Raw genomic sequence first — 27,460 nt, forward strand, 5'->3', positions numbered from 1 at the left:
GGAATAGTCACGTAATCCAAATTGATACATTTTGAAGGAATTTTAGATGTCTTCAAAGACAATATATTTTAACCACTTCTATACAGCACTGATGTGTTTCGCTTCGTGGCGGCTCCTAAACGCCACTGTTTGCCGTGGAGGGACTGAACTGTGGGGGTAATAACCCCATCCTCACAGTCAATCTAATATTGTGTGAACTCTGTGAAAGTGACTGTTAAAACAGCACAACATATATCTAACTCTTTGCATGTTTTTAGAAGGGCAACATCTTTACTCAATGGATCTGTCTACTTGTAAAACACAAGCTAAAACCTCACTTTTTCTATCAATCTTTCTGCTGCCCATTACAAAGTAGATCAGTTGAAGTCATGCTCTCTTTTCAGTATCGCTTGAGAATCATTAATTAAAATACAGCCAGCCCAGGTATGGAATGTACTGCGCTTAAACTAACTAGACCCATTTACTTTGGCAAATCGATCGGCAAAGCTTGGGAGGCAACCAAGTATGCCTTCCTGAAAAGCCACATTAAAGGGTATTAAGACCAAGTGAAGGTAAAGGATTAGGCTGGTCACCTCAGTTTTTATTATCCGAAGACTACAAACATGCTGACACATTTTCAGTACGATACTCTGAGGCATACAGCATGTACACAGGTGAATGGAGCAATTAACCACATCAAGGCTTTCTCATAGCAGCCTGAAGACTTTGAAGCTCAGAAGATATTTCCTTAGCAGGAATGCATGCTGGTTCCCTGCCAGAAGGGCTTAACAAAATAAACAGATCGTGTCTGCGTTAAGAACCATGGCTTACTTTTCGTGCAGAAAGTCCACCACTCGCCGGAAGTCTGCCGCGCAGTATTCACGCTTCATGTCCATGAGCACGCTGTCGGACGCCGACTGAACGGGTATATGAAGGAAGGCGTACACCCTGGGATGATTCAGGATCTTGGACATCTCCTGTGGGGAAGAACGTTGGCCAACAAATTGATTATCTAGTCCAGTGGTTTGCACAATTCAGGGTGGGTGCCTTACGTAGGTCCAGGTCGGCCGGATCCATGACAGATTTTTAGGATAACCACAGCGTGTGAAAAAGGACTAATTCGCTTTCATTGGCTGTCATTTTAGCTGGTTATCCTAACAATCTGATGTTGACCCATCCCTCCTGGACATACACAGAGCACCCCACCCTCTGTTTAGAAGCATTAGTGGGTTACATTACATTTATAACTTCAGTTTACCCAAGTTACACACATGACAAGAGAAACATCTTATGTGCTTGATACATTATCAATAATCAACAGAGCATCTTGGCAATGGCATGAAAAGCTCTATAAACCCAGCCAATTGTTAGGGCGCAATGTCGTTTTACAGCCTTTCTGTATTTCAAATCATGTGTAAAGCTAAGGGTTTATTCAGAGAGGCATTGATAAACAAGAGCTGCCTAGATGAAAAATGCTGTTCCACCTAGGCAATCTTCTTTGTCAGTCAGGAGAAAAGAGATAACAAATTAAGGGTGCATTGGGTTGTTAAAACACTTCCATAACTCCACATTTATACGGTGGAGATGTCAGTTTTCAGGAAAGCGGAATTGCTGCTGGGAAAATATTGACTAAAACCAAGGTTTATTTTGAGATTCCCACTAGGCTTGTTTTTTTTTTCATAAGTGCTCCAGCTGTCAAAGCAGGAGTCACTTCTGTATTTTTTTTTTTAAAAGAGAGAATGACTAACTTTGGCTAAACTGTGGTATCGCACTCCTCCAAAGCATTGTTTCTGAACACAGAATATCTACACAACTTATTTGCTGGGAGTTTTCTTTTAGAATGTGGTTCCATTTCTATGTTTTTCCTGTCCAGCACCACTGTGCTATCGAAGTGGTCTTGGACATGAACAAAAATTGGCAGACATGACATAGAAAGGCCATCCCAACTTCAAGTGTGTCTTCTGTCACCATATAAATCTGCAGCGTCCCATCCTAACGGTGGCTCAGCGTTCAGGAAAACCAAAATCCACCGAATTCTAAATGAGGTTGTGAACAGTGCCCCCATCAAGACTACTGTACTGTTAAGGACGAGTTAAGTGAGTTACCCAGGATCACACAATCTGTTGTCAAGTGCACAAGCCAGAAATACAACTCAGATCTACGGGTTCTAAGGATCAGTTCTCCTTAGACAATAAACCACTTCTCCATTATCCTCATAATCTTGACTTCGAAGGGATGAAAGGCTCTGTGACCATGCAAGGATCTAACGCAGAGATCTATACATTATACAAAGAGCTAATTTTTTCAAGTATATTTTTATTGGCATTGCAACATACACAGAGCAGTGTATCATTTGCCGTTCAAGGTGCATCGTAAGCGTTCAATGAATTTGTGCTCACTGATACTCAAACCATCGCCTGTTTACAGGCCATTTTTTTCTGTTATCATGATACCACTGCCATAAAGCAACAGTGACATCCTAAACTATGCCCCCTTCGCTATCCTTATTCTTACCCCATCCGTCCTGACCTCGACATACAAAGAACTAATCTCAAATCACTGACCACCTTATATGTCATTTGCATTACCTCAGCAGCAGGACACATCTGATAAAACCTATAGAATTTATTTGGCATGCTTCTTGACCTATTTATTTCCTGATTTGCTTGCTAAAGGTTCATTCACCTTTGAAACAACCCTTGCTGATAATGGGGCTGTCTCCTAAAATGTGCTAACTGTAAAAAACAATTGACTGTAGTAAATTCTTCACACTGGACTTTGTTTTGTGTGTACAGAGATCATAATTTGTTTATTTTAATGGGTGGTATATTACATCTTTTTCTATACTGGGGTAATCTAGCACTGTGTGAAGGCTTAATTTGTCTACAAGGGCAGGAGAACTGCCCATGGCATCAGGCAGATTTTACAATGGTCCTCTTGCCTCATTTACTTGTGACAAAGATAAAAGACAGCAAGCTCATCAAAAACAGTGCTGGAAGTGAGGCTGTGCCAAGGCTGTCCCATTTCACTGGCTTCTTCACAACACAGGGAGCCAAAGCAGCCCACAACCCACATGTCTACGCAGGCTGCCTCTGGCCAAGGTCCGTAAAGTGGCGCTACGCATGCTGTTCTACTGCTGTCGCCACATGGAGGAGCACCAATATTATGATGCAGTCAGCAGGCTTTGGCCTCGCAGGACGGGCCTACCTGGTCCCTTTTCATTTGTGAGCGAAGACTATCTGGCCTAGAACAGATGGCTGGTAATTTCTTTCTTGAAAGCTGGAGGCTCTAATGAGCATGTTAACAAAAAAGAGCTGAAAGGCTGTCGAAGCTGTAATTCTCTGCACCAAAGCTGCAATTGTATGCCTCAGTGGGTGGCATGTACAAAAGGATTAGACAAAAAATGTCCACCCTCTACAACTTCCATGCAAATCCGGAATCCTACTGAAGGATGATTGACTTCTACTGCCCGTAGCTCTCCTTTGGTTAACTTGAAAGGTGGTGATCTACAATGGTATACCTTGAAAAAAAACTGCAACAAGCTAACTCTGCCTACTTTTCGAAAAACAACAACTACGACAAAGACAGTCTGTGGTAAAGAAATCATCAACCAGTACCTTTTTTTTATATAGTTTTTTATTAATTGAAGAAACCAAGAGTGAGAAGTGGACATATCTGGTATCATACAACAAAACACATTACGGAGGGGAACAGGCAGAAAGATTGAAGCGATACATCTCAGTTAAGCAATTACTAAGACATCAACACTAGCGAAAATTTGGCAGGAGCAATGACATAACAATCCACCACCCCGCTAGGCTGAGGCCCTCAGAGCCTGTCCACCCACAAAATCAGGATACTTAAAAAGGAGCCCATGACACCCAGATATGAAAAACAGCGCAGCTCAGGATAATTCACCCACATCTCGTATAAGAAGAGAAAAAGGTAGGAAAAGAAAAAGACCATAGAAACAAAAATAAGAAAAAACAAAAAAAACCATCCCCCCACCCTGCACCCCTGCAGATGGCTACAGCCCAACCCCACTAGCAGTGTGCCTGTCGCCCCAGCTAACTAATCCCTAAAATTAGGAAAAAAGTGGAGGAGGAACATCTCAATACGGGCCCCCGAACCCCCCCCCATCCCCGCCAGAACCAAACATCCCCATAATAAACACAAAACTCTATAGGCAAGCTTAAAACGAAATAGGGGAAACAGTAAACACCACCCTGCTTCCCGTCAACACAATGGCAACTGAACCCAGTTCAAAAACCTATGGTGCCAAACCCCGACAGTCAGTCTCAGCCTTGACCCTACCGGTCAATCATACGGGCCCCTTCCAAACAGACTGTCTCTTTCGCAGGATAGTCAAAATGTGAACATGGTTCAGGAAAGTTCCATGTGGGTCGAGGCAAAGTTATAAGGTCCCTAGAAGTTCCACTGGTGACAACGGTGACCCTCATCGATATAAGCACTCTGCGTTTTTGTCCCTGTAAGGATATTGAAGACTTCGAAGAGGGATAAGATACCGAACCATTCCACAGAAAGTTCCGAGCACGAGCGTCGGGTAGGGGAGCGACAATGAGAACCAGCTCGGAAGGCGATGTTGAAGGGCTTGGTGATCCACAAGGCACGTCGAGTACACGATCATCGGCCATCACTTTAGAATGAAGCTCCGACACCTCTCGTGGCACGGGGCCCATCGCTGCTACGGGGACTGCCGTGGGTGATATGGACTGATCAGGATATTGAGACGGTGTAGGGTCCGGTCCCACTTGGCCGATGCTGTGTGCAGGTGCAATCGATTTCCGGACAATGGACTCCACCTGGGAATGGAAAGCCCAGAGCGCTGCCAATACAGATCGCATCGACGGTTCAGACTCAGTCCGTCCCACGGAACCTTGTTCCGAGACATCCATGTTCACGTCCCCCCGAGTCCCAGCTTTCCCCGGGGGAATCGAGTAATTCTGGGACGGGCTGTCGCAGAGGGAGACCAGGGACTTACCACGGTCGCGGTTCCGGCGCCAAGCGGAGACCCCGACCCGGAAAACACCGGAGGGGGCGAGACCGGGTCTCCGGGCCAAGGACCCACACCCTCAGCGCACTGTTGTGCCCCGTCAACCCTCCATCGATTGAATGCTAGAGAAACAACCGGCGTAAAAATCGGGCTCGAAAATGTTTCCACATCCAAGGACCGGACCCTGATGATCACTCACAGCCGTTGTTATTCAACTGGAACCCGGCTGGGCCAGTACTTGAGTCCCCGGCACACAAGCTGGTGTAGGCCCAAAATCAAAACTCAACGTAACTCCGTCCAGAAAGCTGGTAAAAATCCCGGGATTGCACCAAAACGGAACGTAGCGATTCACACACCCGGAGGCAGGGTGGAAAGTCAGGATTTGTAACAGGATTATCCGGCGGGGGACGGAGGTCGGCGGAGCCGGGAGCCTATGCGGCCATCTTGGTTGCAAGCGTAGCTCCTCCAACCAGTACCTTTTACGTCTTTGCTTTTTTGTTTTAACGTGGACTTTGATGGGAGCTGCATCCTAACGAGGAAGTCACAACCGTGCTTTTCGTACATAGTGTGGTTTATATGTTAAGGCCAAGCTGGTGGTCTCTTACAGTAACAATTATTTAACAACAAATGCTCCTCACACAGCTGCATAGCTTGTAAATCGCCCCTTAGCTTTATTCATCATTGCAAGATATTTACTGCATAACTCTGGAAAAAAGCGTGCTTGGAGATGCCAAAACAGGTCCAACAATATTCCTATTTTTAACACTATATAGATGGTTCTTAACCATATTAGCTGCCACCATACACTTCCACCTGGAAGCCTGCATTAGGCTCAGTACTGTAACATTGTCAGACACTCACACCCATAAAGCGTTTATTTCTTTTTGAATCTACAACATTCCAGATTTCTAATCATTTTCTTGTGGAGTCTAGTGAATTTTACCACATGATGTGCTCACCAGTCTTCTAAAGATAAGCATTCTGCCCCAATCAACTAATTGAACATCAATTTAATTGGTGAGTACATGATTGTGAAGCGACACGGTTCCGGACCCCTCCCGGACCGCCTGTGATCAGACACACCCCCTTCTCTGCGGCTCGGTCACGGACCCCTCCCGGACCGCCTGTTATCGGACGCTTCCCCTTTACTGCAAACAAGCCTGAGGCGTCCGTGGACATCACCATGACAACCCGCCTCCCTCCCCTCTCTGTCTTCCAGGAACCTATCAGGAACAGTTACGAACCGTAATCACACCCCCACGACCCCGGAAATCCCTCCTCATCTCCAGAGCCAAAACACGGAAAAAGCGGAAGCCGGGACAGGGACGCCGTCGGAGCAGCGAACTCGTGGCAGGAGGCTCGGACCAGAGAAGGCGCAGACCAGACGAAGGAAGAGGAAGAAGAGTGGAGCGAAGCCTGGTGGAGTCCAGAGGAGGAGGCTGGAGAGCGGCCGCAACTCACCAGGGAGTTGCGGCGGAGCGTGTGAGTACCATCTATCCACCTCTGTAGCACACTAGGTGCCTTGTAAATAACTACCTCTCTTTAGTCACACGTGGCCTGGCCATCACTGTTGTATACCTGTATAGCACGTCACCACTTGTACAGCACGTAGCTTCTAGGATTACCCTCACGTCCCCTCACCGAGAACTCTTTCTCTCCGCCTTTCCTCCCGAGTCCTTCCCGCCCCTTCCCTCACCGTCGCTTCCGTTGAAACCCCTTCACTATCCCCGGTGTTGGTTACGGGTCAAACCCGAACGAGAGCAGCTGGACTAACCGCTCCTTTTGTTTTCCTTTACCTCCGAGGACCACCCCAGCCCCGACCTCCCCGAAGGACCATCCGAATCCGAAGACACCGAAGACGATCCAGGCGTCCTCTTCACATCCTTCGCTGTGGCTCCTGTTTTCTCCAACCCTATACAACCTCTGTTCACCTGTATAATAAAGGACACGATATTGCTCACTACATCCGCCCTCCGTGCCTGATTTTACGGCCCGCCATCGTCCCACGCTCACAATGATATTACAGAAGCAGATCTTTGGTTGGGAACCTGGTTGACGAAAACGTTACTCACCTATAACACCTCTTCTCCACCATGTGTTTCTTTATTAAATTATTAACCATTAGAATATCTTTGAACATGTGCATGATCCCAACAGGCTTTCCTGAGTGAGAATAAACTCAATCCAACCATAAACAAATCCAACACAGAAGTAAGATTTTTCATCTTCACTTCACTTAAAGTAACTAACAACGTGATTACAAAGAGCTAAACAAAAATACACTTTTTGAGCTTATTTTATAATTTAAAGAGAAAAAAACATTATCAAAACTATTATTATAGAAAGTTCAAACAGCACTGTCACATTTAGGCAGCCAAGTGTCACTTTAGACCCAGCATGCCTCACTAAATCATCTTGTCTTTCAGTTTGTTTTGAAGATCCAGTTCAGGATCAGGACTCATTTCAGCGTGAACATCACTAGAAATAAAAAAACAACAAATCAAATGTAGAAGCAGGAAGACCTTAAAAACCCTATTTCCATATGTCATGATGCTTAGCACATCGAATAGTAACTGCTGGAACAATAATCTTGTTTGTGAAAACGCACTGTTCAATGAGATGAAGAGATTTCCTTTTGAGAATCTTCAGAGACTACATCCTAAAATTATACGGTATTAAAGCTTCAACTAGGGATTATTACAGTACACGGAAGATTGCAAGATCTATGCTTATTTGTTAAAAGCATTTGCACACGAGAAGAGACACAAGCAGGGTTTCCATTGCTACAGATTTCTTATCAACTGAAAGATATCACGTCTGCACCCACTACAGAGTCGCCAGTTTGTTGGTGAAGGCATTAGCACAACTGTAGGGATAGTATTCGTGCCAAGACACACAATCCTCATGATTCACACTTGCTCTAGAAGCATGCAGCAACTGTGAGGGAATGGCTCAGGGTGCAGGAGACGATGGCAGCTACCACTGGAAGTTTTCTGTCCTAGGTTGCATCTAAATATTTTGCTCAATTGAATCCTGCATCACTGGTATCATGCTCGAAGAAGAGATTATAATTATAAATCATCGCTGGACCTCAGAATGTCCTTAGCGTGGTGGGCAGAACTTGTTTAGGATAACCTATTACCAGTCGCCTGTAGTAGGAAGCTAATCTATGAGGGAGGTCAATTCAGAGATAGTCCACAAACAAATCCATCTAGTCTTCCAACTAATGGGGTTTGACGACTGTTTTCTAAACACTTCACACTAGCATACATGGGTCGGGTGTGTTTTCTTAGAAAAGACAAACAGTAGGACAATTATATGTGAACCTGCTAACATTCTAGAAGATGCATCTCGGACCCCGTGCTCATGGGTGGAATCCAGACACCGGTCACTGCACAGCAGCATAGCTACCCAGTCTATAGAATATGAGAGTTCAATATCTTCTCTGTGCACAGATGGAGAACACCTGACTTTTCTTCTTGCACGGTCTGGTCTGCCGCCTGGAAATGTTCAGCTACAAGAACTGCCTGAGATGCTAGAGACCTTAACGATAGATGTGTCGCGATGTAATGTCAGTTGGCATCAGGTGATTTTTGCTTTATGTATTACGAGTCTTGAAGCAGAGGTTGTAGGTATGAAGCCATCCAAGTTCAGAGCTGAGAGCACACCAAGCAATGACCGATACCCATGTCTCAGTAATAGCTGTGACATGCATTGCAAGACTGGTGGAGTCATAATGGTCGGTGATGAAAAGTGCCTTGCTTTATATAGTGTGGGCATTCCATTAGTAAAGAGAAATAGAACATGTGTAAGTTAGAAACATAGTTTGAATGCATGTGTGGCATATGGTGATGGGTTATATATTAATTAATTGTTCATTAATTTAAATATGTATGTGATATGAAGGCCCTCTTACCAATACCTATCCACAAATGAATTTGTCAGTCTGACATCAGACCTGAGACCCAGTTCACAGATAGCTGGGGAACTTCAATAGATAAGGAGTATGGAATTACGTCCCTCGCTCTCTCTCTCCCTGCTCAACTGAAGTCAAAGCATAGCCAGAGCATTTCAAGAACAACACTCTTCCAGGCAGGAGGTCAGCAAAAAAAGAAACTTATGGAGGCCAAATCTGAGAAGCAGCAGGAGAAGTAGAAGCAAGCAGAGCATTCAAAAGTATGAATGACAAGAGCAGACAAGTGGGTGTAGGTGGAGAATCTTGCCAGCCAAGCAGAGGTTGGAGCCATTAGAGGAGAACGGACGATTGTCTTCAAGATCACAAAGATAGTCAGTAGTAAATGTAATGCAACATGCAACAACCCTATCATTGTCAAGCTAGGCAGACTACTCACAATAGCAAAAGAGCAGTAAGCACGCTTAGACGAGCACTTCTAATTAGCCGTGAACAATGGGACTCATGCACCCTGATTGGTTGAACTTCAATTAACCTTATCCCAAACCATCATGTGATTTGTAGTTTTGTTAATGTTTTACATGGCAGCTGTTTAATAAAAGTGAAGAAAATAAATAAAGCATAATCCTCACCTCCATGTCCTTAATAGAATTGAAACTTTGTTACGAAAGCTAGGACATTTTACATTACATGGCGCAACTACGGAAGGATAAATCCCAGGTAGATTATGAATGACAATGGCAGCTTAAACCGCAGGATGCAGATGAGTGGACAGAGCTCTAAGTAATAGCTACATTCTCTTGCTGAAGTTTCTTGGGAATTACCGAAGGCAGAGTGCTCCCACCAGAGGGTACTGCTCCCTATTTCTGCCTCTCAACTGCTTCAGTCCATGGCTGGAGTTATATTGGGCGGATCTCTTGATCTTGTCGGGTACCCTTTCTTTTTTTGATTCAAAGCCATCCTTTTTGTTTGGACTGTACCTAGCTGTGAATTGCTGAGTTTATTTTTTATAGTTTAATCAGCTATTGACTTTCGTAATGTATTAGTCACTACTTGTAGAAGCCTCTTGGACGAGCACTAATGGAACTTTGACTGGAGTAACATCGTGGAGGGAAAAAACATAATGAACTGGAATAAATCCCAAATGACCATTAGTAGTTTAGATTAATTCAAGCATTCCACCCATCTTTTTTTGTTTTTCTAAATGAGATGCCCGTACTTTGGTTGTATATTCAGTGCAATATACGCAGGGGAGTAGCTTTAGCGGGTGGAGGTCTTACTGACCAAGCTACGCCCCTGAACGTTGGGCCCAAGCTGGTGATGAGGCAGAAAAAGACTGAAATTTATATGAATGGCACGTACCTATTTTCTGTCTAGAATGGCATAGTGCACTAAAAGAAGAACCACTAAAATACGTTCTCGAATAATTATCAGAGGCTGACAATAATGTGGTAATATAATGTTCAGTAAGTGTTTTCCTAGCTCGTATGTATTTACCTAGCTTTCTGTGCTTAGAATACTCACCTGTTGCTTCATTGGCTCTAGCATGGTGTTCTATGAATGCGATTCTATGTTCTATAAGACATTCTGCTTCCGTTGTTAACTGTTTTCCTCATGGACGTCAATTCACCAAAATGAAATCGGTAGCGGAAGTGACATCACATACCATTTGACTACCAGATGATGTCACAGGAAGTGACTTCACTTGACCTTTGACCTACTGACATCAAAGGAAGTAACATCACACGACCTTTAGCATAGTGCAATCATTGGTGGTGAACCATCTGTCCTTTGGCTAGATACATTATACAAATATTTAGAAAAATCATATCATGAGCAGAGGCAAATGAAATACTTTATAAGCAAACAAACGTTCCTCAAATCCTATTGAAAATATTCCCACATAAACTGCCGGTATCAGAGATATGATGTACATTCTTATCTATACTAACCAATGTTCATTCTACACCCTCTCTCATTCTTTCACATGTAACTGGTCACTCCTCACCTGTCACAATCTCAACATTTCCTGTATCTCCTACTTCACTTTTAAATAATTTCCCCATTAGTATAACACTATCCACTTTGTGCAGCCTTTAAGCCACCACCCTAACCCTCAATATTGCTTCCTCTCACCTCCTATATCACCTGACCCCTTCATTTCCCCACTTTCTCCCTCTGTAACAGTTGCACACCTTTACAAACTTGTTTCCTCTTGCTCCCTTCTTCAGCCGCACCTTCCCCCTCGTACCCTTTGCCACACATCTAACCTTCACTCCGAGTCGCTCTCCATCCTTTCATCATCTCTTACCGTTTCTCTGAACTCATCCCTTGCTGACTCGTGCACTTTTCAAATGCACTGATTACTCTCCATTTTCTCCATGTATCATCCCCTCTCCATTGCTTTCCTTGGTACACATCTATCTCAGTCCACCTCTCTCTCGCTTCCCCACCTCCAGTAATCCCCAGTAATTTTACCTTTTATCAACCCTCACCTCTGCACCACTTTATCGCAAACTCGACAATTTCTCCACTTTAGCATTCCTTTCCTTTCTGCCACTCTCTTTCTTCATGTCTAACCCAAATCTCTCTCTCTCTCGCTTACCCTTTGAACAATTCCCAGTGTTCCAGAACCCCCAAGTTTGAATCGCCATCATTATTGTTTTCCCTTCTACCTGTTCAGCTGTCACAGGGTTCTCTTTACTTCTCCCTGCCACCCAGAATCTCCACCTCCATTTCTAATCTCTCACTCTCACTTCTTAGCTATTCCACAGCCTGTCTTTCATTTGCTTATCTGGGTGTGTCCACAAGATTGGTTGTTCAATATGCAATTGTTCCAACAAACATGTTTACAAATAAAAAAGAATGCAGTTAGAAGGTAGGGAACAAAAACTGAAAGAAGTGCAGAGGACAAGTCATTTTAAACATGTGAGGCACGTGGGGTTTCATGTGCTGTCGCAGTGCCAGGCCCAACAAGACTGGCAGAGAACACTCACATAAAGCTAGATTCAAAAGCAGTAAGTTAAAGTACATAAATCATTGTTTAACAACCATAAAACATAATACATGTTTTCTGGCCAAGTAGACTGTGCATAACAGCAGGCCTTATGAATGGTAGTTTTAGTTAGAACTACCAAGCTCTATTTGAGGACCTACTTTCATTTTGAAGGCACCTAAAACCCTATGCAGAAATTTTCAAAGCACATGGATTTTGAGAGATTCCTGCTCACATGGTTCAAGCTCACAGACTGGCATTGCCTCTGCTAGAATGTGGGCAATAATACCAAGTGAAGGGGGGAAAGTAACCAAGTGCTGTAGACAGAGACAGGAAAACACAGAAAGAGACCTATGTATACTAACAATCATTGGAGATCAAATACAGAGAGAGGGGCACTATATACTGAAGACTGAAACTTAAATCTGCCCAGCATGACCCACATACAGGCAAACACTGAATGAGTTATGTGTGGGTTGGAGATCTGAACGAAAGCACCAATGGCATTTAAAGATTAGGACCCAGATTTGCTAAGATTTTGAGTCAGGAGAGCTGATGTAAAATCCATGTTGAGATTTACTAAGCCACACAAATCAAGGTTTGTGTGGCGTTTTGTGGAATCTTATTCCAAAAGTAATGCAAAGTAGTGTATTGTGATGCCATGTGCCATGGCGGTGTTACATGGGAGGAGCAGGGGTAGGGTGACCAGCTGGCATGGGGGTAAATTCAGGACTGTCAGTGTAAAAATTCAGAACAAGGGTCAAAATTCAGGACAAAAATTCAGGACAGAAGGTCAAAATTCAGGACAAGAATTTGGGACAAAACATACTTTTTATAGACATATCAGAGGAGGTCGCACAATAGTATATAAGTAAACAGACAACCAAAATAAACACAAGCCAAAATAAATGTATATAAGGTTGAGACAATCATGCACTTCACAGATTTTCAGTATGTACGCAGCTTTGCAAAGTGACATCAGGCCCTTTCTGCAATCAAGATTTATGCAGGAGAAGGCACACCACATGCTGTCAATATAATAGGGGCCATTGTCATTCTATCTGTGATAATCGTCTGTAGTCTCAGAATGACAATGGGCCGGTCCACAGTCTGTGAGACGTTCGGGAGGGGCTGCTGCAGCAGCCTTCACGGATTAAAAGATAAGAGCGAGAGGCCCCGAGTGGAAATTCTTAAACTCATGGGGCCTCTCGCATTTTAGTATGATGTCTGTCAGGCATCTGGTATTTGGGGACCCCAAATTACGGACGCCTTACAGACATCATACTAAAATAACGGACGGTCCGTGAAATTTATGGACGGTTGGTCACCCTAAGCACGGGCATACCTGTACATCCGCCTATGTATTTTGACTCAAATCATTATTCACTAAAGTCAGTAGACATGGGTTTGGGCACACTGGTGCGCTTAGTACAGACTGGCGTAAGAAGGAGAAATATCTTTATTGCTCCCTGTTACTTCCTCTCTGTATGTGTGCTGAAGAACACATACACAGATCAATAGGCCACTAAGAAACGTTTTAGTACAGGAAATATACCTTCCTGTGCAAAAACTATTCTGAGCACAACACAGACACCCCTGTGTTGAGGCGCAAGGGTGACTGCATTGGTCCTAGGCAGATAGAAGTACACCATTGCTGAGAGAGCAGAACTTCACCATCTCTTACTAGAAACCGCACCCTTTTACCCTCTCCTTTTGATGCAGCACATCAACTTTTCTTGCTGGTGCATGTGATGAACCAGAGCCTGTAAAAACCGGAGCCTGCAGTGAGTGATGGCGGTCCTGCGATTTAAACCTGGACATGCCTACCCTCCAGTCTCAACCTATACTGCTTGGCACACCGCAGCCCCTTCCGGAACATACCCACCCCAGGCCCCCAGAGAACACTCTTCATCAGAGCGGCCTGTCCCACCACAGACTCTCATGGAGCTCTTTACTTTTCTTTTGTCCTGGCCGCCATTTTGCTGCTGTTCTCGGCCGCTTTTCTCTGGACCCCGACCCGCCATCTTGTCCATTCCCTCGTCCTTTACCCTTTTCCCTCGTTTCCCCCTTGCCACTCCTCAAATGTTTCTTCCCTTTTCTGGTTTGCCTTTTCTCCATACCCTTGTATCACTCCCACCCTCCCTTGGTGCTGTGACTGCGTCCCCCCTCTGACCCCCCTCCGACCCCACTTAATGGAACTCTGCTCTCCTGGTTTTTTTTTTTGGGTCTTGACCTGAGAAAATCTACTATGTGTATATATATGTATATAGAGATAACTCTAATCACTAGTATATGCAGTAGACCTTTGTACTCTCTACCATTCCTATGTGACTCTTAGAGTATATCCATTTGTATCTCTTCCTTGAGTGACTTTACTACTTGTACATTTGCAATTTTTCTTTCTGTTTGTATCTCTTCCGTGTGTGATGTTACATCTTGTACATTTGCATTTTTTTCTGCTTGTATCTTTTATGTAATGCATGTAATCCTAAGTCCTTATGTTTTGCAACTGGTTCTTATGTAAAGCGCTCTGACACCTTTGGGTAAATTTTGCGCTATATAAAATCGCATTAAATAAAATAAAAAATAAAATAAACTACATTTATACCAGGCTCCATATTTTAAAGCTTTGATTCACTATGCAGGCCAACTAGGATCGGGCACGTACTAGAAGATAAGCATACATACAATCACTCTCTAAATGTCCAATTTGTGTATAGTGGCGAACACAGAGTCCGATTCTGTGCATTCTCAATTTTATCGGGTTAGTCAGGTTAGGTACTGCAGCCAGAGGGAGAAGTCACATCTTGTCCAAGGTCACACTCTTTGGCGAACAAGGTAAGCTAGCATTATAACTCAGCTTTTAACCACAATAGCAAATCCACCTTCTCTTAAATTAATATCTATAGTACATGAGGGGTTTTGTCTTTCATCTGCTAGCCAAATAGAACGATATCTGCTTTGTTTATCCATGACTTTACAACAATTAGGCTGAATGCATGTGCTAACACGGTCTCCTCTCCCTGAATCTAACTCCCAAACTCGTCAGTTTGTTTACCAAGTAATGGGTTTAACTTTTATAGGCTGACCCTGGATACCTGTGTGACTCTGAAAAAATTACCAATGACTTTCTGTTCCAAGAATTCCATCGGATCTCCTATGCATTCAAATATTTCGCCTTACTCTGCCTCTCTGACTGGGCCTCTCTCTCTCTGTGTGTCTGGTGTGTATCACTGTCCCTCACTATAAAGGAAGAGAAGCTGCCTTTACTTGGGAGGATTCACATGTGAGGAGAAAAAAAGATTTCTGCAGGAAAGTCAAGTTTCACTTTCTATTTCCCCCTACCTCCTTCACTGCACTTTAGCTCGTTTTCTCTGAAGTGCACATCTAGTGACAATCTGTATGACTCGCTTCAGGCTGTGGTCAAAATCACGCATCCGTGTCACTGATGATTTTTTTATTTTATTTAAAAGTCCTTGAGGAACCGCAAATTGAATTTTGTATGACAACATAATTGCGCACGTGTATTATGACAAAGACCAGGGGGTCACAAATGGTTGGCTAGGGGTCTCAAATACCCCCAATTGACGGGTTTCCCGTGTGCATGGATGCTACAATAAACGCTGCTACAACCTGCCCTCTTGACTCCTGTACTTGCCACAATTAATTCAAACAATCAACCCATCACTTTTTGGTTTCTAGAAGTGAGTAACTACTGCACAAAATGAGCTGGTTCACACTTATTTTCAGAGACAAGGTAACTTTACTGGTTACAGTTAGAGTTAGAACATTAGGGTCTTGATTTGGATACACTGAGGAGATTATGGTTCCATGTCACAATGGCTGTGGTCTTATGTACTTTGTAGAGAGTTACGCAGTTAAACGCTTGTTGAATGCCTGTGTGCTTTCAGAATGCCAGCAGAGTTGAGCTAGCTCAAATGTGGTGAGCAATAAATTCCACAGTGAGTCGATCTATAGAAGCTGTTGTAAGCCATTTTACAACAATGGAATGTTGGAAGTCCTTGTAAAGTCTATAGAGCGACAGAGGACCCTGCAACAGGTGATAGTACAGACTGTCAGAATCCACTGCAGTCTTTAAAGGGCTACCTCTTTTTCTATCTTTATGTTGAACTATAGGGAGAAACTGGAGTAGTAACCTCTGTTCTGTACCAGTATTCAATGCCAACATGTGAACTGTTCCTAAGAGAATTCACTGCAGAAAGGCCACTGTCTTATATTCTCCACCTGTGACTTCACCACTGTAAAATAATTATTCACTGGATGCTGTTTTATTATATCCCCTATACAGGTGGATGACCCGCCTCCCGGACCCCCTTATTAGGTCTCGCTGAGCCAGCGCATGCGTTGCTCTGCAAGACTTTTAATAGGTGAGTTTTCAAAGTGCTACGTTCACGCAAGCGTGCCCACGTGCAGCCGCCATCTGTCTGCCTCCCTGTTTTGCTTGCGCAAACTCCCTCCCCCTCCCTCATCACAGAGCGTGCCTTTTCACTGGTTTCCTTTTGCCGTCACGCACACCTCGCTTCAATGCCCCTTCCCCTCCCCACCACAGAACGAGTCTATCAGCTTTTTTTTTTTTTAACTTTGAGCTTATCCCGCTTCTGCAACCCACCAGCGCAGCATGCCGTTTTTCTATTCTTGTTTAGTTTTCCAGGGTTTCCATTTTTGTCATCTGATCTATTGTATCTAGTGTTAATGTAGAGATGACTTGTACTTCTGCTGATTACCAACAAAACATTGTATCTTTTTGGGTTTCGCCTGCCGAAGGCTGCGCTCTGCGCAGCTTTTCGGCGCAGGCGAAATCCTTTGTTTACAATAAGGACTTAGGGAACGTCCCCCGGCTCTCATTGGCTAGCTCCATAAATGGAGGCTAGCCATTGGGTGCCGGATCTGTCCGTTAAGGCCGGACCAGATTCGGGGGCGTTCCCGAGAATTTTTCTCTTTTGGCCACGTCATGCGGCGGTGGGCGGGGCTTTTTTTTTGGCTGGTTGAGGTTTGTTTGGGCCATTTGGCGGCCGACCGCCGGCCGAGGAAGTCCAGGTGAGTGGTTCCTTTCCTGTCCGTTCCTTTAGCTGTGTGGTCCTGCCTTCCTCCGTGTCCCCCCTCCCCCCCTCCCGCTCTCCGTGTGCCCTTCGCCCCCCCTCCCGCTATCCGTGCGCCCCTTCCCGCCCCCCTCCCTCCCTGTGCTCGTGGTGCTTGTTTTCTCTACACTGGATTTCTGGATATACTTCAGGAAAAACATTATACACCAGGTCACCAGGATCATATGGGGGTAATCACGCACTTCATGGAGGTCACGGATTGCTGAGTGGGGCATAAACATGAAGTGCACAAAGTGGCGTAAAAACAGATGACGCCCTCTTTTTATGAGGCCTCAGACACCTGAACAAGGCTCTTCCTGCCCATTTTCCTTCCTTTCTGCGTGTGCCGGACTCGTCGTCAGGAGGAGCCCCAGATACTAATTGTGTTCTTTCGACGCCGCGTGAGCCCTGACAGAGGCAGATAAAACACAAAGGTGGCGGCCAGTCACCAGAGCCGCAGCCCCGCTTTAATGGCGCGGGCCCTCGCGGCGCGCGCCATCTTTTAAGTGTCAGTGTCTTAGCTTGAGAGTGGCTTTATAATCATGCCTCACGCGGCTTTATTGTACTACACTGCGCAAACTTCCAAGGATGGCAAAAAAGGCCTGCCATAAATAGTTTACGCACCATTTACATTTCATTAATCTGCTAAAGCCTTCAAAGTGATACCTGCGCGCGCTCCCTTTCAAGCCGGGCTCATTCCCTCCCTCCCGCTGGCGCCTCATTCTTTCAAGGGTACTCAGCTGGGGGAAAGCGTCTCTTGAGCAGTTTAAATCCAGCGCGTCTGCCAATTACCCGCGCCCCCAGGGCGTCCCCCTGCGGGCGGCAGGGGCCCGCGCGAGGGGCGGCCCTCGGGCTGTCCGTGGGCCAGCCACGGCCGATACAGCAAGAGCGGTGCTGTGTGCAATCAAGGGTTTCCGCAGGGGACAGGATTGCAGTATTCTGTAACGAACAAACAGTCCTAGATTCTGATCTCACTGGGGCAAAGACAGCAAACAAGTGTGACTGGAAAACCGGCCCCGGATCACACATTCCGGAGATGAAATCCGCCATCGTACAACTAATTGTGTTCGTAAAGCATTTTAGGCTGAGATCACCAATAGGCTTAATCTCAATACTTTAATTAATCTGAGGTATATGCAATTTTACTGCTCACACTCGATTTTGTTTAGGTTTGAAGTGTATCGACCATGCGCTATTAATGACAAACTTTCTACTAAACGCACGTATTTTAAGGGGTTTTGAGTCTGCCTTTGTCAGCCATCTGCTTTTTTGCACCAGAACCATCAGCCATTGGCTTCAGACATGGTCCATCTTATCTTGGATCAGCCCGCAGGAATATTTTTAGTCTCACTGTTATTCTATTGCCTGGCTGGGTGTCCCCTTCCTCTGCCACTGGAATGCATGAGGTACTATTTTCCATCTAAAGTGAGTTGATAAGCAGCCAGGCAACAATGGGTATCGGGTGTTGGCAAAATCACCTTAAATATGGAAGCTACAGACAAAAATGATGACCTCTTTCGCTACAATCCATTTTTCTGATGCTCCGGTCTATGCTTCAGGCCAACAGAATTGATATTTGTATAATATGCACACAGCTGATACACATACAATATATGCGTCAAGCCTATTGATTTTGCAGATGCTTACATAGATTGTAGAACCCTTTACAGTCAATGACCCACCAAACGCAAACCAGTCCTGGGCCAATCCCAAACGAAACACCAGCCTGAACTGCTGGGCCATGTCTCATAAGTGAATACTTGGGTCCACAAATTGTTGCCCCATACGATTATAGGTGAAACTCAACGAGTCGGTCCTAAAAGGCTAAATGTCTAGGCTTGCGGTCTAGTTATTCATTTTGTTGTGGGAGTCATGACTGATTTGTGTCTGGTAGTTGCAGTGAATTAACAAAACACGCAAGACTGGTGAGCGGACCTGAATAGTTACCGGTGGCTAGCTGAGATTAATTCATACTTTCCATCCATCATTTGTTGTCCTCAGAGTGGAAAGCAAACTCCGGTATGAAGCTTCCACTTTTAAACTAGAAGCGAAAGCTCTTGGAAAGACTGGGGAAAGAAAAAGTATATACGCCAGAAAGTCCAAGGGCAGTGCTCATTCACAGTGGCTGTGGTTGAAGGTTTCGGTTTGAATAGTTTCTTCTCACCGTTTCCTAGAAAGACGAGTTGTCTCTGGGCTCCTTAATGCTGGATGAAGATCATTTTTGAGGTGGGGACCAAGTCACTTTATGGTTCTACCTCCATGCCTGTTTTGTGGAAGGTTTGATTAGGACAAAGAGACCTGATCTGGACAATCCAAGGCCCCTGGTGGAGTGGTAGAGTGTGCCCAGATGACGCAGATAAATGAGACCACCGACACAAAGGCTTTGGTATGAAGGTTATGAACACAAGGGAGGTTTAGCTATTGGTTCTGAACCCGGAAGCCGCCAGTTCCTTCAGCACTTATTCAAACTGGTCAACCCTATGACAGTAAGTCGTGTCGACGATACATACAGTCACCATACATACATACCACGACCCCCTAAGCCCCTTTCACCCAGCCCTTCACTCTTGTGTCGGCTCTATACTTGCCAAACCTTCATTCCAAGACGCCTTCCAGTTACCCCAATCTCTCAGTCCACCTCCCCTTCATTTCCTCCTCCCTGCCTGTCTCTCCTGAGTCCGTCTTCTCCTCTGGTGCCCCTTCTTCCCACCATCAGTTCACGACCCTTCGCCTCACCTACCCCTCCATCCCTCCACACAGACCCCCGCTGCATCCCGTCTGTTATTCAGCTCCAGCCCCTGCCGAGCCTCAGCCAGGCTCCCTTCCAACCCTCTCATCCTATCCTTCTCACATCTCCTTCACTTCGTCCCTCCTTCTCTCCACTACCCGCTTTCACTCAGCCATTCTTCCCTCTGCAGCCAGCTTGTCCGGCCCCCTTCCTTCAGCTCTCTTGACGTTTCTTCGCTTCATCTCCTCCCTCGTCTCCCCCCTTCCATTTCGGCCCCTTTCCTTCGTACCCACTTCCTACGACCCTCCCTATCCCTACACCCAATAACTCTATCCCTCCCTCGTCCTTGTATACCACGTCCACCATCCGTCCTTGGCGCCCCACCCCCCTCCCTACGACCCCCTCGTCCCTCCTTCACCCCATCTCTTTATGCCCGCCATTCCCCATCCACAGCATAATCTGAAAAAGTGTGGGCAGAAGGTGAGGTGGGGAGCAAGAAGGGGGAAGGAAGCGAGAGAATCGGGTGCTAGAAAAGTTTACACTATATAAAACTGCATAAAGTAAAATAAATACTTGCACCCATTCACAGCATTATCTGAAAAAGTGTGGGCAGAAGGTGAGGTGGGGAGCTAGAAGGGGGAAGGAAGGGAGAGAATCGGGTGCTAGAAAAACTCGAGGAAGATTACTTCATATCATTTTTTTACACCTCGGTTTATTTTATTTTAATTGTAACGGATCTTTGTGTAGAGTGCAGAGTAGTGAGTGTGCAGAGTAGTGAGTGTGCAGAGTAGTGAGTGTGCAGGAGAGTGCAGAGTAGGGAGTGCAAGAGAGTGCAGAGTAGGGAGTGCTAGAGAGTGCAGAGTAGGGAGTGCTAGAGAGTGCAGAGTGACTAGGGAGTGCTAGGGAGTGCAGAGTGACTAGGGAGTGCTAGGGAGTGCAGAGTGACTAGGGAGTGCTAGGGAGTGCAGAGTGACTAGGGAGTGCTAGGGAGTGCAGAGTGACTAGGGAGTGCTAGGGAGTGCAGAGTGACTAGGGAGTGCTAGGGAGTGCAGAGTGACTAGGGAGTGCTAGGGAGTGCAGAGTGACTAGGGAGTGCAGAGTGACTGCTAGGGAGTGCAGAGTGACTGCAGAATGCTAGGGAGTGCAGAGTGACTAGGGAGTGCAGAGTGACTAGGGAGTGCTAGGGAGTGCAGAGTGACTAGGGAGTGCTAGGGAGTACAGAGTGACTAGGGAGTGCTAGGGAGTGCAGAGTGACTAGGGAGTGCTAGGGAGTGCAGAGAGACTAGGGAGTGCAGAGTGACTGCAGAGTGACTGCTAGGGAGTGCAGAGTGACTGCAGAATGCTAGGGAGTGCAGAGTGACTGCCGAGATTAAGCTAATGGCAATGTAAATGACAATGCCATTTATTTATCTGTTTTCAAAACCAACACATAAATACAAATTTTGTCATTTACAATGCCAATAGCTCTAACTTTTCCAAAGGCGAAACCATTGCATTGTAAATGCTTGTTTTCTCTGTATATCTGGTGCCTCCTTTCAGTGCATCCTGGTTGTTCCTCTTCATCAACCGGAGTGACAGTCCCTGCAAGGTTCCCCGATCGTGGGTGTAGCTTGAGAGCTAGCTCTCTGAAGACTGTGGAAGTAGTTCCCTAAGTTCTGGTGCAACAAAAGCTGCTCCCAACAAACTGGCTGCTATGGTATGCATCAAAACGGCACTGATTAAACCCTGCTTCCTCTTTTCTATTATGCACCTACGGATCCCAACAGGAGGCACAACTGTCTTTCACAGGGCCTCTGTAAGCGTCAAAGTTTGAGTCACAGATGATGTGCTAATCTCAGTAGAACAATATAGTTCAATAAACTTTTTGCACCAACAATTTAATACAACAATAATTGAGAGTTGTATAAATTACTCATAGAAACTACATTGAAGTGCAAAACCGTACAACTATGAAGAGATGAGCCTGAACACAGTCTTTCTGCCTGTGAGAAGTCACTACTCTAGACAATCGAGAAGTACCCTCAATCTTCCTATTGTGTGTAGTGTCTCTCACGCAAGCCACTGAAAAACAAGCATTGGCATAGCCAATAGGGCTCGCTTTTGGGACCTTATAAGTATTTTGCTATGCAGCACAATTTCCTTGGTACAACAACATCAACTGTTGGATGGTGAAACACTTTTAAGGTCCCAAAGGTGAGACCTATTGGCTATGCCAATGCTTGTTTCTTTTAATATCCGCCTCTCTGCCATGCAAGGGGCAGACAGCGGCCAAGTGTGGTTTGAGCTCAGAGTGAACTACGCATCACCTTTTCGTTTATGTCCAAAAATGAGTCAACGATTTCTGGTTGTAAGTGCAAAAGAGCATGTGATTACATTGGTAACAAGACTTGCGTTTTCACTAGCCAAAGAATTGTTTTTTATTTTGCCTGAGTTCCATCCCTCGAAACAATATTTACAGTGGTCAGCGGCAGCTCCTCAGCTAAGGCAGAGGAGCGTTGCCCACAGGGAAAATAAAATGATAACACCATGTTATTATCTTTTTATTTTTCAGAAGGCTATGAAGGTGCAGGGCAGGGCTACCCACAGAGCAGGGGGAGGAGTGGTGCGCACTTCCTAAGTGTGCATGACGGTTTGGCCGTCCGTCTTGGGCTGGCCAAACAGTCATGCACACTTAGCATATTCTCCACCCGGCTGTATTGCACAGCCAGGTGGAGAACATTCACCGGCTCCCGCTGCCTATCTGAGCACCGAACCATGGTGCTAAGACCAATTACGATGCTGCTGTCAAGCTGGTGACAGCAGCGTCGTGATTGGCTAGGGGAGTCTGTTTCCTGCGTCGACCAAAGAGGACGGAAGAGAAGCGGCCAGCAGGTAAGTGAATTTTTCTTTTATTCCGAATTCCACCCGTCACCCTGCCCCACCACACCTGCCCCGTAGCAGCCGCTGCAGACGGTGGTCTCTCTCATCGTATAGTGACGTGCTTCTACCTACAGTTCACACTAATTAAATATTCTTGCCTGTTAATTTGAGCATCACTAGGACTGTCCGTTCAGTCTCTTCCAATGCTTCATTTACCAGGAGAAATATGCCCTGACCTTCATCACGTCATGAAAGGCTCCGATAGCCTCCCTTAGGATTGCGCCAAGTTCCTAACCATACACCTGAGGTTGCAGTAGTTGCTAACTTTTATCTATATTGCTTTGAGTCAGCCACGCATACTGTTAGTCTGTAATGAAGTGCAGTTAATTAAAGCTGGGGGTTTTCTGGTATAGTTTATAAGAGATAGAAGCAGAAAAACTTGTATTAAACACCCGATATCCATGTTCTTGATTCAGACATGAGCCGGAAGCACTGATTGCGAGGATCACAGGATGCCTTATGTGGTTTTCCACAAAAACTAATTAGAGCAGGAAATGCAGCCTGGAGACCTGTTACAATAACGTGGCTGAAAATGCAATTTGCGTTCACTTCACTGTCTTTTCTACCTACATTTTCAACTCTTCATGTCCATCCCAAGCATCACTTCACAAGCAAATTACTCGAAAACGGCTGAACGGATTTACACCAAATCATACAACGCATGCTTTTCTGAGTAAAGTCCAAACTTTCAGACAAATTTGTTCAGCGTTTTTTGTGTCTCAGACAGCAAAGTTTCCTGTTGGAATGAATATGGGAAATCAACGTTTTGAGCCCCTCCCTTTTTCTTGGCGTCTGCTTGAAGGATCACTGCAAACATTTCTATGAAGAAACTGAGCTGAATTAACTTTTTTTTCAAAGTTTTGTGATGATTCGTCAAATGGCACCATAGTTATTAAAAACAAAAACGCTCTTCCTGACCGAACTATATCTACCGAGTGGCAACCGCCACTGTGTAATACAAATGTGAAAGGGCAGAACACCATCACTCACAGAGAAGTTATCCAATGGCAGATGTTGGCTGACCCTTTGTCCGATTATATATGCTGTAGTGGGCAGAAGAAAAATGTGAATGACAAAATTACATGAGTAAAGAGGACTGGCTGAAAGCCAGTAAAGTAAGTATAGTATACGTAGAATGACAGTAAAATTAAAAGGTCTTGGCTAATGCCAGATCTAAAAATGTGCCTTACCATTTACTATTCTTGGAACAAACTTCCCAGGGAGGAAGGAGATGAGAGGAAACCATGGACTCTTCCCCACACTCTGTCACCCCATTACAGTCCCCTTTTGCTCATACTGCCCCTTTATGTTGTGTCTTATGCACCAGATTTCGTTTTTAGCTTTTTTTAAAAATCCTTAGCACCAAATCATAAACCATAAAGAACAACTCTTCTCCCCATTTGTTCCACTTACTCAGCCTTACTTAACTCTGTACACTATTTTCTGTCATCAACCACCAGTAGCCTGTATTGAAACTTTTACCTACAAGCTCCTCACGCCTTTTTGTAATGGCAGCTATCTTTTATAGTTAAAAGTTACCAACATTTGACTATTTGCTGTGCATAACATTTTTTATGAAAACATAATTGGAAAACTAAATTTATGCGTTGGCTTTTTGAGTCTACAATATTTTCGCCTCTATATTTTTATTCAAGTCGTTGGGAGTATTGATCCTTTTCAGACTCCCAATACCCTATTGCTATTTCATCCAACAGTCTAAGAAGTTATTCTCAGAAACTGAAAAATTAGGGGTGAAACGGTGTTCCCAAAGTACTTATCCAACATGCATTGGAGAGGTTGGATGTGGACCTTCCAGGGATGTTAAGGATGTCAAGCTTTGTTTTCAGCCATGCAGGACATTATGTTCTTACTTGCTCCAAATGATGGAAAAAACTGCTTAGTCATGACCAACATTAGATTTGACTGCCTAAGTGGTGTCACATTGAAGTCAACCCTTCATTATATTAAGCTTTTAAAATTTTGCTGCAGCTCATTAGCGTGGCGAATTACACTGCTGGAGTGCCAAAGGCAAGCCTGTCTGCACCCAGACAGCACCAGGCACCAGAACCTTTGGACATTCTTTTTTCTTAAGACCTCTGGATAATACACTTATTCCAGAGATGCCCGTCTTAAACTCGATAATTCAGATGATTTCCACAACTGTTCTCCAATGTTTATATTCATCAGACCCGCACTATAAACCATCTTGTCAGTACTGTAGCTTCTCATTCACTCAGACTTCAATGAGAGTGATATCTTTAAATGTACCAGTGCTTAATTTGAGCTGGTGGTTTCTGGTGCTCTGCACCGGCTCTTAATTGTCAACACCGGTGCTTGTGACAGTCTTCCACAAGGTGGTGCTGTCTGCTTAATTTAGAGGTGACCACAACAATAGTCAATTATTAATTCAATATAAATTAAAAATTACTATTACCTGCCACCCATGCCAATCGTATAGCTTTGGGGGCATGGAATAGTCTGAATTGTCACACTTGTACGAGTGTTATGATTAGAAGTTGCGTTGTTACTATAATTGGCAGCATGGCAGAGACTAAGGGGTCTATTATAATGGCGGGCGAATCGCCACCGCCCGAATGGCGTTGGCGATCCGCCCGCCATTATTCACCGCCCGCCTCCCATTTCCCCCCCGCCATATTAGGATTGCGGGGGGGACCTCGGCGGACGGAAAGACCATTTGCCGGTCAAACAGGAGACCGGGCGGAAAAGGGGATTGATATGGTGGTGGTGTCTGCAAGTCACCGTCATCCATATCAAGATGCAGGCGGTGATGTGCCTTTCCATGGCAGAGTTGCCGCCATGGAAAGGCATGCGGAGTCTGCATGTGGGAGCCGTTGCGGGCCCCCAGGGTGTTGTACATGGGAGGTACCTATGGTACCCCCCTGCATTTGCATGCACAACGTGGCAGGCACCGCACGGTGCTTGTCACGTTGTGCATGCAAATGCACAAATGCCTTTTTAACATTGCAGCGGGTGCTGCTGAAAACACCGCCCGCCGCAATGTTAAAAAAGCGGGATGCGCCTGCCAGTGTGGCCTAATTGGGTTTGCAGGACCTCCGCACACATAGCAGGCGGTCCCATTTGCCGAAACGATGGCGGGCGGACAAAGTCAGCCCACCATCGTAATAGACACCAATGTGTGGTGCAAGAGCCCTGGCACTTATTTATTTACAACTTAAGCACTGAGTGTCCCGCTCTTTCTTCCAAAGGGCCTAGGAAACTTAGTGAACTTCACAAATAGACTTTCTATGTTTTTTCATCAATGTAAGGACAAGATGAAATTTGTGGAAATAATTCAGCCCCATTAGCCAGATATTTTTGTCATTGAAAGGTGGCTTAGCGAATCCTCCGGCCCAGATCTAGTTGTGGCCATTCCAAAAGACAATTTGATGATAATAAAGCAAAATCGACCCAATAAGTTTGGGGCGGGTTAGCTGGGGTATATCATGTTTTGTTTCATTGCAGTATTTCGATTCTCACTGAAGGTGCTGCAAGGCTTTCCTTTTTGGTCTGGAAATTAATGCTACATACACTTTCATGGGAGTGCTCATCTATTAGCCACCTGTAGAAAGACTGGACTTCGCTCTTACTTTGAGAACCATATTAGAACCTTCATGGTTATACTTAATTTCACTACTGAGTAATATTAATTTTCATCCTGACCTGAATGACAAAGATACACTTATGATTAACATCATGACCGAATACTGATTCATGCAGCTTGTTAATTCCCCAACTCATGCAGCAGTTCACCCACTCTTGCCATTTTTCCTAAAAATTCCACCCTCTGCTTAAATTCCATACTCCAGCTCACTTGGTCAGATCACACGACAGTCACTTTTAATTTAAGGGTACCGGCAACTTCTAATAGTTCACCAGCATTTAGGTTAAGCCTTGTTGGGACTAAAATCACCTCAGATAATTTCAGGTTGCCGTTTGCCAATACTCCTTTTTCTTATGCAAAGACCGCGGACAAAGCAGCTTTGGCTTAGGAGGAGGTGCTAACCACAGCGCTTAATTTGGTGGCACCGTTATTGTGATGTATTCCTATAGGTTCTGTATCGATTCCCCTATTCCCGGCCCTGTTCTGGTTAATACTTAACTAGCAGCCGACCCACGGTGCAAAAAACCGTTATCTGATTAAGCCACACCACGGCACAGAAACATGTTATCTGATTAGGTAATAACGCATGCCATCTAATTAGACAAGCACTATTCCTCCAGCCCCTGATAAGGCATACGGAGTTCTCAAAACAAATCAAACCTATGACAACCTGGGAAAATCCCTGCGGCCATTGTTTTGATTTCACCGAGAACTTCAGCAAAAGAATGTGCGAACAAGCCCGTTCGTATGACATCCTTATTGACGTATCCATGTCCATCCTTACGTCAATCTCGACACCTTACAGGTATAAATATTACCGACATTGCCTTAAGCAAACACACGCGGTGGTGACGAGATCGGAGCAGCGAGACGCGCTGAGGAGCCCAGCAGAGAGCGAAGCCCACACGCGCTGCCCCGCCTTCCTGACGCGCTGAGAACGAGACGCTGTTTTTCTCCTGCCGAGAAATCCAGCTCCGGCGCTTCCAAGCAGCCCTCGCAGGCAGCTGGAATATCAAGACCAGAGACGAGAGATACCAGCCCTCAACCATTCTAGATCTCAGGTACAGAACTGAACAACCCCTTGCAGAGAATTCTTGAGTCAGTCACTTGGCAAAACAAACTTAACTTAAACTGCTACTTATCTACTCCCGCCCACGTATTAGGCTTAGGTCAGGTACACTGGGGTAGGCG

General features: G+C 45.1%; 1 protein-coding gene across 1 annotated transcript in view; it reads right to left on the minus strand.

Annotated features, from left to right (window-relative positions):
• CDKAL1 (CDKAL1 threonylcarbamoyladenosine tRNA methylthiotransferase) overlaps positions 1-27,460 on the minus strand; it is a 2,471,408-nt gene that overhangs the window by 638,818 nt on the left and 1,805,130 nt on the right. The window contains exon 10 of the mRNA XM_078687932.1: positions 811-956. Coding sequence (XP_078544058.1) covers positions 811-956 — 146 coding nt within the window. The remainder of the gene's footprint in view (positions 1-810; positions 957-27,460) is intronic.

This window comes from Lissotriton helveticus, chromosome 4_1 (genome assembly GCF_964261635.1).
Source record: "Lissotriton helveticus chromosome 4_1, aLisHel1.1, whole genome shotgun sequence".
NCBI lineage: Eukaryota > Metazoa > Chordata > Amphibia > Caudata > Salamandridae > Lissotriton > Lissotriton helveticus.